This window comes from Lissotriton vulgaris, chromosome 5 (genome assembly GCF_964263255.1).
Source record: "Lissotriton vulgaris chromosome 5, aLisVul1.2, whole genome shotgun sequence".
NCBI classification, from domain to species: Eukaryota; Metazoa; Chordata; class Amphibia; order Caudata; family Salamandridae; genus Lissotriton; species Lissotriton vulgaris.
The window spans coordinates 663,409,667-663,430,764 of NC_141693.1; the positions used below are offsets into that span (position 1 = coordinate 663,409,667).

General features: G+C 40.1%; 1 protein-coding gene across 9 annotated transcripts in view; it reads right to left on the reverse strand.

The window, feature by feature from the left end:
• KCNMA1 (potassium calcium-activated channel subfamily M alpha 1) overlaps positions 1 to 21,098 on the reverse strand; it is a 1,464,982-nt gene that overhangs the window by 603,182 nt on the left and 840,702 nt on the right. For all 9 annotated transcript variants that reach the window (XM_086922098.1, XM_086922095.1, XM_086922094.1 and 6 more), the window contains exon 6: positions 14,389 to 14,464. In XM_086922098.1, coding sequence (XP_086778224.1) covers positions 14,389 to 14,464 — 76 coding nt within the window. The remainder of the gene's footprint in view (positions 1 to 14,388; positions 14,465 to 21,098) is intronic.

Here is a 21,098-nt window from a genome sequence, read left to right on the forward strand (position 1 = left end):
CCTTGATGGTAGCACATCACAATATCACAGTCAAAATATCAACTATATCATGAAGGTAAACATAGAATTACTATTATGAACACCACTGTGGAAATACTTTGGGAGTCGATGTTATGGGCATTATATGGCCATGCTATATCTGTAGGTCAATATTTCTACCAAAATAGTAATACTACTGCTTGGTAGTATTAGCACCTGTACTGCTTCATATACATATTATATTTGCTCACTCGTGTAATGTAATTGTTTGCACTTGTAGTACACAGGTTGTAAAGTACAACCTATTGGTGTGAAAGCAGTACATGCTGGTTTCAAGTATGATGTGCTTCCGGTGTATAACCAGTTGGGTTGCAAGAATACAATACTGATTTGCATACATAGCATACAAATGATTGCATGGTTCATATCCATGTACATTTTCCATGAATAGCACATCGTTCTGCAGGAGCAATATGTATGTACTTGAATAGGTAATGTACTATCTCCTAACCATCGCTTATTGAGGTGTGTGCACAATATGCACATACATATTTAGTGCATGCCCGTTGCATACACTACATATCTCCAATTTTACTGGATAAAGAACAGCAAACACATTGACTTCAATGGAGTTTACACCTAACCGCTTCGCTGCTGATGACGAGCTCAGCTTGTCATCAGCCACGGTAGTCGTGTGCGGATGACGAGCTGAGCTCGTCATGTAACGCGGCTTTTCGTAAATTGCCGCACACAGCAGGAAAAGTCGCGGCAGCGATGCGGCTAAGCTGTGCATCATGCAATGCCTACACGTTGGTTTAGAGCATCAGCTTTTGAGGGACAGAGACAATGATAGGGGTCACAAGGCTCTAAAAGGCTGGAGACTCCGTTTTCTCATCCGAGGAGCCACCACTCCCTGTGAGACTGTGAAGCCATGTGCTGTTGGCCTACAAATGTAAATGCATTAGAACCTTTCCAAATTTAAGTTTTGCAAGTCCATGTGAACTGTCTGAAAAGGCCCAGTGCAATATACAACATTTTACACAAAAGATTAGTACATTTTGTTTAGAAAAAAACGTATTTATAGATCATTTCGTTCAACTAACACATCTGCTGCAAATACTCTATTTGAAAACTTAAAAGCATAAATTATTGTTTTTCATTTTTTTTACTTTCCCAACTATTTCTTTGAACTGCATGAAGGCATTTTAAAGGGGAATCCAATCCTGCACCCCTTTCTCACACTAAATTTCCCTTTTTTCAACGCTTTAATATTCAGATATTGGTATTAGAAAATACATACTCGTTGCTGGTAGTCTGACCACATCAATCACTTTGCTGATCAACGTTATGTTACTATTCTGATTTCAAAAACCATAGGCACTGATTTATTATTCCTTTGTGTCTGCACTGTCATGACACTAAGATACAAAGGAGCACATGTACAAAAGTTTTAGTGGTCGTAAACGGAGAATTGGGCCGTTTGCGACCACTAAATAGCCTTTTGACATGTACTAAACCTTTTGTGCGAGTCTGTAATCAACTACAGACTCGCAGAATAGGGTTTGTGAGCGGTATTAGGAAGGGGTATGTCAAGGGCGTCCCTTCCTAAAAGCGAGTCGCATGATGATGTATAAATGGTTTGAGACCAAAATACGGTGGCAAAACATTAACAGTTTACGGTCTACTTTAAGCAGGTGGTAAGCCAGTAGCAAACAGGAATGTTGTAAAAACTATTTTTAAAGCAGGCAGTGGTCCCATGGACCACTGCCCACTCATAAAAAATGAAACTGAAACTTTTCATTTTTCTTTTATAAATGTATTCTGTTTACCCTTAAGGAAAACTGGCTGCATTTAAAAAAATACAAGCGTAGCTCTATTTTAAAGCAAACACATACATGATGGTTTGCTGTCCCCAGCAGGCCACCATCACTGTGGTTTAGCAATTCCCAATGGGTCGCTAATTGCCACCTATCTCATGGATTATTGATGAGGAAGGTCAATTGTGACCCCATTAGGAGTCACTAAATGTGTCTGAGACACATTAGTATATCACATTGTGTGAGTTCCTTATTGCCAGTCACAACAAGTCACACTTAGGAACTCGCAAAATGAAGTGGTCAAATATGTGGCCGCAGAGAGCAGCATCAGTCAACTTCTCTGCTCAAAAACTACTTTGCTCTGAGGAAGCTTCCAATTGTGCAGCTCCAGAATCACTTAGCATCTCGAAGGACTGATGCCCCCTTCATTGTATGGAAATGGTAGCTACAGGGATTGAACTGCAGAAAGGATTTGGGATTATTTAAGATACATCACATATATTCGCCTGACCTGACTTTGGGTCATATCCCTATGTCAAGAGAAAGAAGGCGCAATCAAAGGGGCAATATTGGGTGACATACCTACATGCAAAATGTGATTTATGCAAAATCACATATCTTAATCTTGCACCATCTTTACTTTGAACCGTAAAATCCTAGAAAATAAATGTGTACTGGAAGGTGTATCTCAGGCACAAATCGCACACTAGACATGGCTGGCTAACCATATCATATTAGTGTGATGCTTTGGGATACGCAAACAGGTTTTTTTGTGCAAGCACTGCCGATGACACCGCTGGCACAAGACATTTTCCCTAAAATAAATATTGTGCAATTTTACCACAGAACTGACTTTCCCCAATGTGGAATTGTACAGTGCATGCAATTCAGCCTTGTACAAATAATAACACAAAGAAATATCACATGACTTTATCTGGAATGCACCTGGAAATTGAGTGGCCCCTTTTTTCGGGTGTACTCCAGGAGTGATTTTGAATTCCAACAAAATGTAAAGATATGTACAATGGAAGTGTACATTTTTGCATCTACGTCTCTTCCTCTCCCCTCCCATGGCCCGACTTTTCAGGCGCATGTTGGCTCAGTCAGCAGCCGAAAAATCAAAAATTGTAAAATATCATTTTATTTTTCAGCTGTTGGCTCTGAGCCAGTGGGGCGACACTCCTCCTCCATTGCGGAGGAGCCGCTGCTGCTTAGAGCAGTGTTTCCCATACTGTAGGTAACAAGTTGACTTGTTGGTGAGTTGTGCTGGCGACTTTAGGTCTAGGGAACCAGGATTCAGTACCAATGTTAGCTCAACATCCTTTGATTCTAGGGAAATCAGTTACATATGTAGCCATGCTTCAAATTTTGTTGTAAATTGTCAAAATAACACTCAATAAGGGTAGAGTATTGTATTTTGATAATTCGCAGCAATTTGAAAGCATGTTTACTATAGTCAATGGATCACTGACATAATATAGAATGACAAAATATAGACTTACCAAAATATAGTCACCAAAATATAGAATGCCAAAATATCGAATTCCTATCTACAAACAGGTAAGTACAAAATATCGAATCCAAAATATAGTCTGTAAAAAATATAGTCAGTCAAAATATCGATTTTTTTTTAAATGTCTTAAAAGTCATTTAAAATTAATGAAATAATAAATATAATTAACTAAAACATACTTAAAAATACTCAAATAATCTTAAAATTAAGATATAATTAATTTAAGTTATTAATAAAAAATGTACAATATTTTACCATAGGATAGTAGGAGGGTAACATTTAATATTACCACTACAGTGAGTGCAACAGTAGGGAAAGCGTTGGATAGCGTAGGGGTAACAAATACTATTCCCACTCCAGTGAGTGCAACAGTAGGGAAAGCGTTGGATAGTGTAGGGGTAAAAAATACTATTCCCACTCCAGTGAGTGCAACAGTAGGGAAAGCGTTGGATAGCGTAAGGGTAAAAATTACTTTTCCCACTCCAGAGAGTGCAACAGTAGGGAAAGCGTTGGAAGCGGGAGGGTAAAAAATACTATTCCCACTCCAGTGAGTGCAACAGTAGGGAAAGCGTTGGATAGCGTAGGGGTAAATAATACTATTCCCACTCCAGAAAGTGCAACAGTAGGGAATGCGTTGGATAGCGTAGGGGTAAAAATTAATATTCCCACTCCAGAGAGTGCAACAGTAGGGAAAGCGTTGAATAGCATAAGGGTAAAAATTACTATTCCCACTCCAGAGAGTGCAACAGTAGGGAAAGCGTTGGATAGCAGGAGGGTAAAAATTACTATTCCAACTCCAGAGCGTGCAACAGTAGGGAAAGCGTTGGATAGCGTAGGGGTAAAAATTACTATTCCCACTCCAGAGAGTGCAACAATAGGGAAAGCGTTGGATATTCGAAGGGTAAAAATTACTATTTCAACTCCAGAGAGTACAACAGTAGGGAAAGCATTGAATAGCGTAGGGGTAAAAATTACTATTCCCACTCCAGAGAGTGCAACAGTAGGGAAAGCGTTGGATAGCGGGAGTGTGAAAATTACTATTCCCACTCCAGATAGTGCAACAGTAGGGAAAGCTTTGGATAGTGTAGGGGTAAAAATTACTATTCCCACTCCAGAGAGTGCAACAGTAGGGAAAGCGTTGGATAGTGTAGGGGTAAAAAATACTATTCCCACTCCAGAGAGTGCAACAGTAGGGAAAGCGTTGGATAGCGGGAGGGTGAAAATTACTATTCCCACTCCAGTGAGTTTAAAAGTAGGGAAAGTAATGATTTAATATATTATTAAAAATAAATTAAATATCAATCCCAATAAAACATTAATTGAAATTAATAACCAATTTAATATTATGTAATAATTCATTAGAAATACAACGACATATTAGTTATTAAAAATTAATAACCTATTCATAATTATTTAACAACTAATTAATTTTCAATAACAAAAACTAATTAATAATACAAATTAATACCAATTAAAAATTAACAGTAAATTAATTATCAATACACAAAAAGTATTTTTAACATGTAATTAATTATAATTACATTACTTCCCACCCTATTCCCCGATAAACCCACATCTCACTACAGAAAATACATTAATATAATTATCATAATTATCAAATATATAATTAATACAAAATAATTACCAATTAATAAAAATGAATTGCCAATTAATAGAAATTAATTACCAATTAAAAATGATTTAACAATACATTTAAAATCAATACCAATGAATGAAAAAAATTATTTACTTAATTACAATTAAATTACTTCCCACCCTATTCCCCTATAAACCCACAACCCGCTACAGAAAATAAATTTAGAAAATTTACATAATTAACAATTAATCAATTAATACAAATGAATTGGCAATTAATAAAAATTAATTACCAATTAAAAAATAACAATAAATTCAAAATGAATACCAATAAATAAATAAAAATATTTAATTAATTACAATTAAATTAATTCCCACCCTATTCCCCTATAAACCCACAACCCACAACAGAACTAAAAATCAAAAATTAATTAAAAATGAATAATAATTGCTAAAAATTAATATTTAATTGAATATAATTAAATTACTTCCCATCCTATTCCCCTATAAACCCACAACCCGCTACAGAATTAAATTACGCAAAAATTAAATAACATAAAATTCATTACTTAAAATACATTAAACATACATTACAAAAATTAATATACACTTTTCACACATATACTAACATACAAAACACTTTAAAAAAATTGATATTATTAAAAAATCGATATATTTAATGCCTATATTGTATACTTCGATATTTTGACTTCTATATTTTGAAAATCGATATTACTTACCTTAAATTCGATATTTTTAACCACTATATTGTGTCCATTCGATATTTTGTCCATTCTATATTTTTACTTCGATATTATGTCCATTCTATATTTTGGAATCGATATTATGACTGTTTACCGCTCAGCATGTAGTTGAATTACAAAAAGCGTGGCTCATGAGGAGCAATGCAGAAATATTGTGAATGTGTGTAGAATCATGCTGTAATTGTGATTGGCTGTGCTGGGGTGAAATTGTGATCTGTTCAATTAATAGTTTCTCTGTTATCTTGGCTGGTATATATTTGTGGCACAAAGATACATTACACAGTACATTAAGTAATAAAGAAAAAAAGTACAATTTGATTAAAAGTGCATTGTGCCCCGTGATCGTACTGCTGTACGTAAAGAGCACTCATATAGAGACAGGTCTCAACGTCAGATGAATGAATGAATGAATGAATGAATGAAAAGCAATTTGTATTGCGCTACTAAAACCCGAAGGTGTCAAGGCGCCTACCAAAACAAAACAGAAAAAGGCAGGGTACAACTATAGGTATGTCCACACAAAGAGATAGCTGTTGAAGGAGATGATAGGCTTGGGTACAGCGCCGCCAAGTTCTTACTTAGGCCCTTTGGGGCAGATTTACAAGGAACTGAAGCATCTGCATAGATGCGTCAGTTTCCTTGTGCCAGCGTCAAATGTCCTTGTGCCACCATGGATGTGTTGTATTTACAAAACAGAGCTCCATGGCGCAAGGATTAACACAAGACGCATCTGTTGGCCCAAAAGTCGCGCATTGCTGTAGTTGTGTCGCAAGCACGACGCAACTCCAGCAATGTATTTTGAGGCCTATACTTACTGTACTGCGTCACTCCTTACGCCTGCTTCAAACGAGCGTATGGTTTTGACTCAGTGGCATCTTAAAATGGCCCAGTAAAATCTTGTAGAGTTCACTGCATCACTTTTACGAGGCCTTCCTGCAGGGGGAACACCCACTCTGTATACATTATACCTGACGCAGGTATAATGTGTCGCTTACTTTTAACAACGTGACACATCTCCCTAGATGCCTCACATTGTAAATGGACAGCATTGTTTGTGCTGCCGTTGCGTCGAAACAAGTGACACAAAGGCGGTGCAAGTAGGCACAATGGGCTTGTAAGTCTGCACCTTAGTCTGTTTGCTTGGGCTTGGACCAATAGTAAAGCTTGGATTGCTCCTACTTGTGGGTGGGGGGCACGATCAGCTGTGTTGGAAAAGATTTGTGTTAAACCAATCTCTATAAACAAATTGTTTACATAAGCCAACCACGGCAGGGAAAGGCCTCTGTCACAAGCCAAGCAGTCGCAAATTATGTCACTGGTGAGTGATGCCCCCTCTGTTCGCCATACAAATAACCACAATAGTGGAGGGCGGGATCGAATCAAGTCATTCAGGTAAGTTAAACCCAACTCCTTGTGGCAAATATAATGATGGGTGGATAGGGGAGCGGACAGAATTTTCCAGCAGAAATTATTTTCTTCGACCTGCAGGGCCGAACAGCAAGTGATACCCCAAATCTCAGTCTCATAGGTAACTACTGAGGCACATTGGGCAGTATATATCTGAAGGAGGGTGGCAAGCAGCCTGCCACCCGTAGGAGATGGAAGGCTCAGAAGTGAGCCAACTTTTGGGGACAGATTGACCATACGGTGTTCTATGTTAGCGGTTCAGAAACCACTGGAGTTAAAGGTAACCCCCAAATAAGAGAAAGTGCCAGTGCATAATAGAGTGGTGGGACCGACTGCAAAGCTTGGTACCCTGTCAAAAACGCGACGCAGTACCCTACCATCAAATCCTCGGTCCAATCCCTTTATTTTGAGGTGTGTCAGTTTTGCTCCAATGGAAAAGGTCCCATTGTAGCAAGGGCATTGGACTGCTCGCCCACCCTATTTATAGCAGTTAGTCAGATATCCTTTTTATTCTGTCAGTCATTGACAGATAAACCATGGCGGTCACAAACAAAAAAAATAATGATGCACAGTCTTGGAGAAAGATCCGAGGGCATGAGGTCCATTGTTTTTTTCCAGAAACAAACCCCCTCTTTGGGAATTTGTTTCTCAAAAGCTAAATATGTTTGGAGTGTGGCAATCTATAAGATGGCGAACATTCTACCATACATTCAGTGCTGAGTTGGGGTCTCTTTTGAAGGCACAGAGATCACCACTGGCCCTGCCGGGTTGATAAAAGAGATGACCTCAACTATCTTGCTGGTCAGTCTGCCAGGGTCTAAATCAGGCCCATAGTATCCACCAGAAATATCCTTACCAAAAATCGCTTTTCTACTAAGGATATTACTTTCCATAGATCCCTCACTTTAACAATGAGTCCCAAAGCAATACCCACTGGGAGGGTGGCTTGGGAAAGACTGATTTAAGAAAGAGGTTATGTAACACATCCCTGGTAAAGTATCCATCACTGCGAGCGTGGAATGTGAGAAAAACGTAGGTAAATATATGGAACGATGACTGGTGGTCGGATGTAAACCACGGAACACCTCTGGTGAAAATCATGTACGCCTAATTGCCCTGGTGACATGTGCACAAATTATTACTTAGTCATAGCACAGCAGACTTAACACAAAGAGGAACCCAGTGTGAAATGAGGTATTTGGTAACCATTTTGCCATTCTTGGTACTGGCTAAGCCCACAAAGAGCTGGTCATCCACTCTGGTCTGTCAAGTGCTGTCAACACAGTAAGACACACGCCTGGGATCTAGTCTGTACAATCTTCCTCTTTGGTGGGATAAAGAGAAGGGAATAGGGAAGGAAGGGTGATGTAACGGTCTAAATGAAAGGGGGGAAAAAATATTTGAATGAAAGATGGACGATTTCAAAGAACCAGTTTATCCTAAGTGAACATAGTAAATGGCAGTTGCACCAACAGATCTTGAAGCTCACCAGCCCTTCAGGGTGAAGTGATTGCCACCAAGAAGATAGACTTCAAAGTCAACAAGTCAAACCGATCAAATGTACATCGGCTCGATCAGAAATACCCAAGAATCAAAAAATGGAAAGAGAGAAAATAAATAGAGCAGTCCTTTTAGACGATGCACCACTAATGATGATGACTTAAACAAAAATTCTGGTTAGGGAAGCGCAAGAAGGTGGAAAAAGTAGTCAAATAAATGTTACTGTAGGCCTTCCTGGGCAAGAGACAATGGCAAACAAAAAATATCAGAATTTTTTATTCATTTGCAAAAGTCCTCAATTGTGTCCAAGGGACATAGGGGCATATTACCAACCTATAGCGATATTTATCGCTAAGTAGGGTCAGCGGTGAAAATATTATCGCCGCGGTTCACCTGTTTTTATCGCAGAGATAACTTGCTATTAGCAAGGTATATCTCTAAAACGATAAAAAGCAGGCGAAATGCGTGAATATCGCTGTAAATACAGCGATATTCACACATTATCGTGACAATGCTCTTAGCCATGTTATCCACCTTCCATTGGATAACATGGCTAAGAACTGCTCTGGGCAGGTGTTAGCTTTTGGAGATATTCGCGCTTAGCGCAAACATTTCCAAAACTAAGCCATTTTTGGTAATAGGAGATGGCGATATTAGCGACTGTTTCCAGTCACTAACATCTTGGCACGCCACTTTGCATGTCATTAGCGATAATTATCGCTGACATGCAAAGTGGGCTCCAAGATGATCGCTATCGCCTACTAGCTGTCGCTAACTGGTGTTAGCGACAGCTTGGTAATTGGGCGATCAAATTATCGCTGCTTTAGCGGGAAAAAGTCCCGATAAATCGGCGTTAATGGCCCTTGGAAATATGCCGCATATTGTTTCTGATGAACGTTTAATACAGTCACGGAGTAGGGTGGAACAGTGCGTTATTGCTTTACAGAAGTATTGGATAACTGATATGTAAACCACACCAATAGTTTTTGAATCATTAATTAGGTTAGAGAGGCGCAATATAATGTTACTTTCTGATATCGTGTTAGCCCCACCAATAAGAAGTGTGATACATTTAAGGGATGCATAATGTAATGGTGTCTGTGTTATCCTTCACTGTTTTCTCTAGAATTTGAGATGTCTGACAAAACATATAGAACATGTCTAGAAATTCAGGTACCATTTGTTTTGAAAAATGTTGGGGCATATTACCAACCTACAGAGATATTTATCACTAAGTAGGCTCAGCGGTGAAAATAATATTGCCGCACTTCACCTGTTTTTATCGCATAGATAACTTGCTATTAGCAAGGTATATCTCTAAAACGATAAAAAGCAGGCGAAATGCGTGAATATTGCTGTAAATACAGCGATATTCACACATTATTGTGACAATGCTCTTAGCTATGTTATCCACCTTCCATTGGATAACATGGCTAAGAACTGCTCTGGGCAGGCGTTAGCTTTTGGAGATATTCGTGTTTAGCGCAAATTTTTCCAAAACTAAGCCATTGTTGGTAATAGGAGATAGCGATATTAGCGACAGTTTCCAGTCGCTAACATCTTGGCATGCCCACTTTGCATGTCATTAGCGATAATTATCGCTGACATGCAAAGTGGGCCCCAAGATGATTGCTATTGCCTACTAGCTGTCGCTAACTGGTGTTAGCGACAGCTTGGTAATTGGGCGGTCAAATTATCGCCGGTTTAGCTGGAAAAAGTCCAGATAAAGCGGCGATAATGGCCCTTGGTAATATGCCCCGTTCTCCCTACAATTATCGCCAGCAAATTGCTGGCAGTAATAGTAATGCTACCATGTGTTACTTTTGGTCCATGATCAAGTAAAACTATATAAAACAATTTGTTTGAGTAGATATTCTAAATGTCCCAAACTATAATCATGTATGGTAACCAGTTTACCATATATTTTCACCATTAAACTTGTTCACAGCAGCTCTTAGTGGACCTTATTCATCAAAAAAATGTAGAAGTACATACAAAGGTTTACCCATCCGCTGGACATATTTTTACTTTTCGTAGGAATTCACAAAGAAGTATAACTTAGAAACTGTGTCACCCGCAAGTTAATAGGCAGTGTAGTGGCAAAGACCTCTGAACTTTTTTTGTGCTACAACTTCCACTATGCAGAATTCTACAAACAGCACATTCTCACATTGGGGAAAGTCAGTACTACATTATAATTGCACATAATTTATTTTGTACACAGAGAACATACTTCTCCTGTGAAGAAACAGCTTTTCCTAGTACCCCACAAACTTTGGGCTTGTTCTGTTCGTCTTCCAACCCTGGAAATGTATGTCCTTTGGCCCTTGACTAATGTTAATCAACTACAATTTCCTGGGTGAGGAAGGTTCAGTGGCATAGCTAGACCTCTTGCCACCCGTGGCTGTACCTGAGTTTGCTACCCCGCGACGGCTGCAGGTAAGAGCGGAAGGAGGCCGCCACACCAAAAACTCTTGCCGCCCGGGGCCAAGTGCCCCCCCTTTGTTGTGCCACTGAGAAGGGTCAAAGAGGCGCTTGTTAATAACCAAAAACAAATGCTATTACCTCAGATTTAATAAAATATAGGCCCTGTAGAGCTGATTCAAAACCTGCAGTAATGTGTTACATTAACTGTAAAAAATTGTGCATCGCCAGATCATCAAAAGTCATTAGTCAATGGTGTCTTCAGCGGCGATCGCACAACAAAAGCCTAGTTTTCTTGAACTAAAGTGTAATTGCTTATGCGCATTGGCTTCACAAATTAATTTTTTTTTAAATGTTTATTCATTTCTCCATTTATTGAGGAATACATTGATTTGTGTGGTATTTACTTAATAATTATGTTTCAACATTCATAAAATAATGAATGTGTGCAGTCAAGCATTCCGTTTGATGAAAGTACTTATTTATAAGTGGGAGGCTGAAAAGGTTTTCCTGTACCACCTCAGTAAAGTCATTTCACAGCTTTGCAGGTTTTGCAAAATTCTGCGCCCCTGTGAAACATTACTCATGGGAGAGATTTTTTGTTGTGAAAATATATGTCTACTTACAAGAATATTCTCAAAAACAAAATAAAATGCTGGAATTTTGTCAAGGTAACAAACTTTATGAAGTTGTGGAGTTTGTAACAATGGCAAAAATTGGCTGGTGAACATTTCATTTTGACGACCACTAATTTTAATAAGATGACCACTAATTTTAATAAGATAGAAACTATGTGACAAGGTTTGCTGCAGTGATTACAGAGATAAATACATCTCAAATCTAGAAATATTAGAAACATTAATACAACAAAGTCAAAGGTAAAACAATAATCACTAGAAAGTTACAACTCTATCATTTAGCTTTTCCTAACCTTACATAGTCTTTAAATTGTTCATAATTTACTCGTAAAATGCGATTAATGGGAAACATATATCCAAAGGGACATCATTGTGTTATGATATTATTTACATAGTCCTTTTCGTACCCGGTGTCTTTTAAGATTATTTCCAACTAAATCATTCTAACAACCTCATTTTAAGTGTTTTGCTTGAATTGCACTCAGTTCAGGCCTTTGTTATCACCAATTTTCCTCAAGTACCAGCTGAATGACATTGTACAGTGTGATGAGGGGGCATTCCCAATTTTTAAATACACCATTGAAAAGACTGTTTTATCATTCTATTCCCAATTTGAAATTGTGAGCATATAATGACCTGAAGTGATCCACAAATAATGTTTCCCAGGATGTGATTTCCACCCAACTCCTCAGTGACACTTAGGATGTGTTCCAATGTCCAGCCTGGAGCATGAAAAGGCCTGGTCACAGGGAATGGGTGTTGATTTTGTTTGGGAAATGTTAGCAGTAAGGCATTAAGTGGGCAGAAGAGTGCAAATATCCAGACTGGGACAATTCTAATACAGCCGTTGTCCGTGTTGGTAAGACCGATAGGGCGGGGTTTGGGGGGATTCGACAGACAACCTCAAGACAAAATTAAATAAATAATTAATTTTCCCTAGTCGTCGTCGTCTGTCGAAATTCTCCCCCCACCTGGCCCCGCTGCCATACCGGTCTTACCTGCATGGGCAGCGGCTGTTCTGATACCAAATAACTCGATATTTTACAATTTAGAACTCGGATACGAACCGAGAGCAGATCTGAAGCTTTACTGGCAGACTGATAGATGTGCATTAATTAGAGATGTGGAGGCTCCTAATAGGCTACTGAATTATAAGTACCTGCAGGAGCCATGAAGCACTTCTTTGGATCCCTCTCAAAAGGATAAGAACAAGGACTGAATGGGAAGTTTAAGGTTCTGTAATGCGTGTGTTTGAGCAGTACAAACTCTACGTGGGCTGACTAGGATTAGCTGGAATTTAGATAAAAGACTAAAGATTTACAGTCTTGAAACTAGAAAAATAGTTAGGATATTCTCTATCGATTCCATGGCTTCAAGTTAAGCATTTATCGCTGATGCCAGAAAAATGACTAAAAGAAATTGAATTTTGAAGGCTTAGGTTTAAAGTGGTGGCCACATGCTTGATGTCAATACCAGAGATCCACAGCTAAAGAAGCTTTTCCTTCCCGTAAGTTTCTGGAGGAGGCTTTCCAGGGCGAGTAGCTTAATGCCAGAGTGTCCGCACCTCTTAGGTAGGTGATCCAACTGAGCCACCCTCTGTATGACTTTTTACAGGTATCCTTCCAGTTCATAAGTACTAGCTTGACTGCAGCAGTTAGTAGTAGGTCCATTAGCTCTCTTTCTCACAAATACCATAAATAAATATATTAAAGAAGCTTTTTCTTCTGTGGGCCTTCCTTTGGGTGGGAGAAATGTGTTCTTTGTATATTAATTGCAAACTTCACGAAACAAGACTATTATGCAAAATACATTTCATCAATCATTGGTGTGAAAATTGTAGGTGAGGGCATTTTGTGGTACCCTCTGGTTCCTCATATATTGTCAGGAGACCGGTTCAAAAAATAAAAGTCTCGTGACCATGTTTCACATTTCCTGGCTGACATTTTTTGCTCATTCTCCAGTGAGTGAAAATTAGGAGACAGTGTTATCCAAGGGAACACAAAAATTCCTTGAAATACATGAAAGACAAAAACCAACAATCGTGAGCTACATAAGATTACACCTCTGTGAAAGAAAAATTTGCAGGGGCGTTGACCCAGTGTGCCGTCAGGTCAGCAATAGCATCTAAACTTCATTTGAGTACTCATGCACTTATTGACTGACTACATGATCTTAGTTCGGTGTACAGATGCTCATATGTTCAAAGTTTGCCACATATTAACCCCTTCACTCCGGCGGCTATTCCGCCGCAGTGCTAAGGGGGCTGGGCGGCCGTGCGGCGGCCACATGCTGGTGACGGAACCGCTCCGTCACCAGCCTCGGTTGAGCTGTGCTCATGACGGAGTGGTTCCGTCATGGCCCGCCCCGCTCAATAGAACGTTCAGCGCAGGCGCGGAATTCGCGCCGCGCAGGCGCGTCGGGCGGGCCATGACGGAACCGCTCGGTCATCAACACCGCGCACCCGCAGCTGATGACGGAGCGGTTCCGTCATCAGCGTGCAAGGGGTTAATGAATACCTACCTTAATATTTACACACAGAGAAATGTTGCCATTCAAGTGTTCCTGCCCCTATTCATGTGCTCAAACATATTCACACATTCTTTCATTGCAGTGGCCTCATACCTTGCTCTTCCAGCACTGCCAACCCCCTGCAGTATGTGTGGAGGGAGTACAAGGGGATTAAAGGATATTTTGAGAGGAATGGAACAGAAGGATTTTCTGTGTGCGCACGTCAGAGGCACTTCCCTTACCTTGTTTTCAAGATGTTCAGGAATTGCAAAATTTCGGAAAACTGTATTAGTCGAAGCGCTCGGAGAAACCGCAAACCTGCATAAAAACAACACTGGGTTATCTCTGAGGGGCTTCTCAATAATTACATTTTAAAATTGTATTGATTACATATTTTATACCGCATGAATAGTGCCATGAACGATGTAGAGAGCTCTGAGCGACATACCAAGACAAACATACCGTTTTAGACAACGAACAGCTGAGATCCTACAACTTAATTTATTGGGGGATATTTACAACAAAATTTCAGAGTGTTACGCCAAAATTGGTAACTTCATGCTCTGACATTCTTTATAAACGCAGGGATGCATCATATTTACAAAAATACGGCACACCCCTGGGTCTCCCCTAGTGCTGGTGATAATAAATCTGCCGAGTGTGAATGCAGGCACACTTGCACCATTTTGGAAGGGCGCCTACACTGCAGGGGTGATTGTGTATGTGAAGGAAGAGACACCTTCCTGCACATAAACAATCTTGAAAGGCAATTTGTTCTTTCTATGTGCGCTGCAGAATGTAACACATATCGAAAGTGCAAAAAACGGGGCTACATTAATAAATTCTCCTCGTATTGCCAGTCTAAGACCAGGCATTGCCTTGTCTTCGTTTTTAGCGCTGCCCCAGCCTTGTAAATATGGGCAGCGTCAAAAAGAAATGGGTGGTGTGGCAGAACGCCCACAGGAACACCCTTTGCATGCCCCTTTCGCACTTCAAGTGAAGCTTGAAAAGAGGCCTTATTTACAAGGTGGCATTAAGCCTCGTTAAGTGGCTTACTGCCGCTTTGTAAATAGGGCGAACAGGATATCGCCACCAGAACGTCACTAAAAATGACGTTCCGGTGGTGATATCCCCTTGTAAATGTGGCCCAAGGTGTTATACATACACCAAGAGTTTGCATTGGTGCAGATATAAGCAGGTATTCCCTTGCAACGATGTACACTGCACTGCAAGGTAGTACTACAGTTTCAAGAAATACATTATTTAGGTATACCATACAGAGTTGCTCATAGACAGTCATTGGTTTACACTAGAACAATATTGAGTCATGTTCGGCAAGATATATATGTCATTCACCCTTTCGCAGTGTCTGCTAGCTGTGCTGCCCCTTGAACAGGATTGTTTTTATGTCTCTTTCTAGTAATACTGTCAAGCATTATGATTCCATGGATGAATAGCTCATCCTGCCCATGTTTTTTCTGTTAATTCTGAAACGTATAGTCCTGTTTATTCTAGTGGGCCCAACACTCCCCATCAGATGAAGAACTGACAATCAAGAGGTGGACACACTGGACCACCATTACAACCCCTCCAGGCCCATTGTGGCCACCTCAACCTTGGGGATACACTATGCAAACCTTCCAACCCATGCCAATCGGGACCCACAGCTACCTTCCTTTTTTAGAACAGGGTCAGTTGCTGGAAGTTGGGAAACGAGAAAATCGAACAGGTAGAGGAATATACCTACTTAGGTAGAATTTTTGCAAAATCACTAAAGAATTCAAATCAAATAACTAACTTAAAAAGAAAGTCGCAAATGCATGCTGGAGCACTGGCAAGACTATATTCGGCAACCGGGACAAAACACTTTGCATCAATGATAAAGGTTTTTAAAGTAAAAATTCCATCAGTCCTATCATATTCCACGGAATATATACCAATGAAGCAATGGTTGTTCATGGACCAGGAAGAGGGAAAAATCCTAAAGAAAATGATGAAAGTCTCTGCCTCAATCCCAGTACAAGCTCTAAGGCTGGAGTTTTCAATCACTAGCTCATATGCGACTGCAGTTGCAAATGTGATACGGTGGACCTTCAACCTTCTTCATGCAAAAAGTGATACTTTACGAGCATTGCTCAAGAAAGAGATATTTGAAACTGAGTCCTTTTACCAGACCTTCTCTCGAAACATGGCTAAAGCGCTTGATCTTGCACAAATTAATCTGGATATTTTACGATCTTGGACAGTTGCTCAGTTGAAATTGTTTTTAAAATGTTTTACACCCAAATTTAGTTATGAGACTGATTTTGCACATTGTAATGCGCTATCACTATATAAACCATTTACAGCAATTATTGAATATAAAAAGGAGCCAGTATACGTAGGTCTTACATTAACTCACGGGGCAAGACGGGCAATAATGATGCTTCGTCTGGGCATCCTTCCTTTACAGACTTTTACCTACAAATGGACTCTAGGAGGCACAACGATGTGTTCTTTGTGTCTAGGGGGAGATCAGACAATTGAACATTTATTGTTTGTATGTCCCAACTCATTAGTAGTATCGGCAAGATCCAGATACCTAAGACCAATTTACTGCAAATGTAGAATAGTTACTGTAAAAGAACTGCTCGTACTATGTAAACATTCACCTAATGAATTTGTGTGCTATAATCTTTTTTAAATTTCTAAAAGCAACCTTGAACATGTTTTAACTTTATGAATTTTAAATCAGATCGTTGAAGTGTATTTTATTTTTGTAAAATTATTTTAAAAAAAATGTGTGGTCCTCGATTGAGTACCAAAACAAATAAACATACTTGACTTGACTTGACTAGAACAGGGTCAGGGCAGAAGAGGATGGAGAAGAAGAGGGAACAAATCAAGGAAACAACAAGATGCACAAAGAGTACAGTGGGACCCTCCATTGGAACAACGCCTCCCATGGAAAATGACACAAGACCCATCTCCATCAACAAGCACCAGTGCAACTTAATCATCAATCTCAGTGCCAAGATTTTGAGTCCACTAGAAGTGGAAGTCTTTAATAAGGGACTGGGTTTTGTGCCCACCTACTTGGGGGACGCCTTCCTGACAAGTATTGAACTACCTCAGTTCTTTAGTAAAGTTGGATTGGCTTTCTTTTTTGCAGACAACACTGAAACGGATGATCAAGGAAGAGTGACCAATATGGGCCTGAGAAATAAATCCACCTTTAATACACCCCGTCATTTGGTTTCTCCGGAAGTGGCTACTTTTGAGAAAGTAGTCATCAAAGATTTCAATAGACTCAGACCTTCAGCCAGGATGCCTTTTTTCAATCTATCCAAAACAGAATTGGTCTGCCACCAACAGCTAGGCTCCGATACTGAGATAGTTATAAATCCGTCAGCCAAAGGCGGGGCTAAGGTCATCATGGACCAACAGGATTACCAAGCTGAATGTCTCTGTCAACTCTGTATTTCTATATTTTACCCAAAATGCACAGACCTACCAGACCTCCACCGGGAAGACCTATTGTTTCTGGAATCAGTACGATGCTAGAACCCCTCTCCCATTTTGTAGATTGGTTCTTACATCCCATTGCTGTGGAAATGCCATCATGCCTTCAAGATACTAAACATATATTGAACGTGCTCAATGAGCTGACATTTGATGCTGGGACACACCTACTGGCATTGTTTGATGCAGAATCTCTCTACACCGACATCCCACAAGATGAATCCCAGAAACAGTGAGAGAACCTCTGGACCAGAGACAACATGACGATCTTACTCCAACTTCCTTTGTAATGGATTGTGCTACTCTTGCACTGAAAGAGAACTGTTTTTAATTCCAGGAACAACTGCACTGGCTGCTCACAGGGACTTCGATGGGCAGTACCTTTGCCCCTAGAATGGCTAATCTCTACATGCATAGTTATTGAATCCCTACACATCTATCAGTCGGACAACCCCTACTCTGCCAACCGAAAAGTTTGGAAAACATATATTGACGATATACTGGTGGTATGGGAAGGTTCTGCTAACTCATTGGAAACGTTTGCAATCTGGCTGAACTCAAGGAATCCTCATCTTAAATTCAGGTTCGAATTTAGTAACTCTTCCCTTCTTTTCTTAGATTTACTACTATACCCTAAGGTGGTGACATATATTCTGAGCTACATAAAAAACCTATGGCCCGCAATTTCCTATTGAACTATACCAGCTTCCATTCCCATTCTCTTAGACATAACTTTCCGGGGGGTCAATTTCTAAGAATACGCTGAAACTGCACTGAAGTCATTAATCCCTTGCCTGCTCATGACAGCCCCCAGCCGTCATGCGTCACAGTGGGCGTGTGCGGAGGATGGCCGGGGGCCGCCAAATCCCGCTCACTTTTAAAATCGCAGGCACAGCATGAAAATTCATGCTGCATGCAAGGGGTTAAATACAGAGAACATGCTGACATACTCAGCACACATTTGTCGGACCGATCTTACCCTACCAAACCTATACAGAAAGCATCAAAAAGGGCTAGGAATAACCACAGAGGAGCCCTTCTTGAAACATATACCAAATGTCCTATGGAGCGGAAGGTGTGTGTCAGCACTTACAGCCACCTGGCTAATACTGTGAAGAGATCTATCAACAGCAATTGGTCAATCCTGAATACTAGGGAAAAAAATTACCCAAACCCCTCTTTGCTCTTAAACTAACAAACATATTGGGGATATTCTGGTTCATACATGCCCCCAAACACCTTCCATAACTTTGAGAACGCCTCAGCGGTATACTCTGTGGTCTAATTTGCCTGCCAAAGGACACTATCCCAGTGGAACATGCTCTGTCTGTCCTTATACCACAGCTATGTCAGCTATAGATCTTGGTCTGGATACTCCTTGGGTGCTATGCTCTCTCACAAACTGCAAAACAGAGGGAGTTATCTATATACTACATTGCCCTCGAAACTTGATTTATGTATGGATGACCACACACAAGGTGAGACGGAAAATAGTTGAACATCGGAGTTCAGTCCGGTGTATGCAAGACAACACAAAGTTTACAAGACATTACCTCACTATGGGGCACATGGAAAATGATATCCATTTGGCAATTATAAACAAGCCACACTATGCAAGGACAATGGGTACTCGAGAATCAATCCTTTCCACAGGGAACAAAGATGGATTTTCTGGCTCTGCTGTGACACACAATGGCTGAGCGATGACATTCCCTGGACAAGCCTGGGCAGGTAGTTCATCCAGGTTTTGTTCACATGTTTTCCTTGTCCGCCCACTTGACATGTTGGTTCATTCGTTTTTCAGTATTAGTGATATCCAGCACAATACTTCTGACCACCATAAACCATCTTCAACACTCCTTAGAGAAACTATTGCTGGACACCATGAGAACACACCCAAGGTAGATTCTATGGGTTTAACACAATATATTTCCCTCCTTGTCTCTTACATACACATTTTGAATGCCTTTATTGTGGGCCACATATGTTGCTGATAACTATACTTAATCTCATTTTGCCATACATGTTATAATGATGTTGCTTATCATTTAGGTCCCGCCTTCCTTTATGCCATTTAGCCTCTTCAATATAAATGACGTGATTACCTTCATGCGCATTCACAAACGACATTTCTCATGATCCTTCGATGCGCGCCATGCAAAATACAATATTTTTCAAATACACCATTCCGGCGTTGGCGCTTCCTCTCACCGGGAGCCTTTACAATCAGTAGGACATGGACTGTTTCACAGGTAAGCAGATACACGCTGGCGTCCTTAAACCCAGCATCCTCGATGACAGCTGGCCAACTTGTCATGCACACTGAGCAGTTGAAGCAGTCTTCCTGCAATATGCAGGAATCTGTCTGCCCCGATCCCACCATCATGCTTGTGCTAGCGTGGCCTGCGGCTCACAGAATAATAAAATGGTAATAAGCATTTTATTATTCTGTGTGTACCTGCTGTGCTTGCAGCACGTGGGCCGACACTCCTTTGCCTTAACGGAAGAGCCGCCGCTGGCTGCAAGTCTACGGAGTACATTTATAGGCGTGTTACCAACGTTCTAGTACCGCATAACAGGTGTGAGCCTTAGGCAAGCAAAACTAAAATCTCACCACAAAAAATGTACACATCACCTTGTATTCCATTTTCTACTTATTCCACTTTCTAGAGCCTTGGGATTTACTGAGGCTCTGTGACATGGTTCTTTTGAGCCAAAAGAGCATATTGCCTTTGAGAACTTTTAACCACATCATAATATTATTAAGGGATGTAATAATGATTACTCTCCCTTCCAGGATGACGTTGGCCTTTTAAGCTGATCTTTCAATTAAGATTCTAATGCTAAAGTGCATGACACTATCCAGACAATAATCCAACACTTTTGGTAGCAAAGGTCTAGAAGGCAACATTCTGTGATATTGTGAACCCTTGAACTAAACTTTTAAATGGTTCAGTGAATAACAACCCAATACAATCTATAAAGCTCTTCTTAGTTTCTGAGGGCTGTCAGATCATGAATAGGTGACTCAGAAGGATCAAGTTTTCATTTTGCATTGTCTAGTATTCAGCCTGGAACTAATCTTTGTACTCCCTGAGTTGTAGCACATCAATGGAGTCATTTTGGGAGCTTACAAAACACCCACTCTATGCAGCTGTAGCCCCCAAACTACCACCTTCCAAAAATGAAGATCAGGAAACTCTAATTAACAAATCCATCCAATGGAAGGGGAATGTGAGGCAATGCTATTCAGATATTATCCCTAATATACTTTGTGCCAAGAGAATCAGTTGAGGTACTCTAGCCTTTGATTTACTTCATAGTTTACAGAGTATTGATTAAATACCTATCTTGCCTAATAAGACAAATATCTATCTGAAATGTAAATCCCTTTTCTACCTCGTACAGCAAACATTAATGGCCTAATCTGGATTCTTAAGTTGGGCTCCCC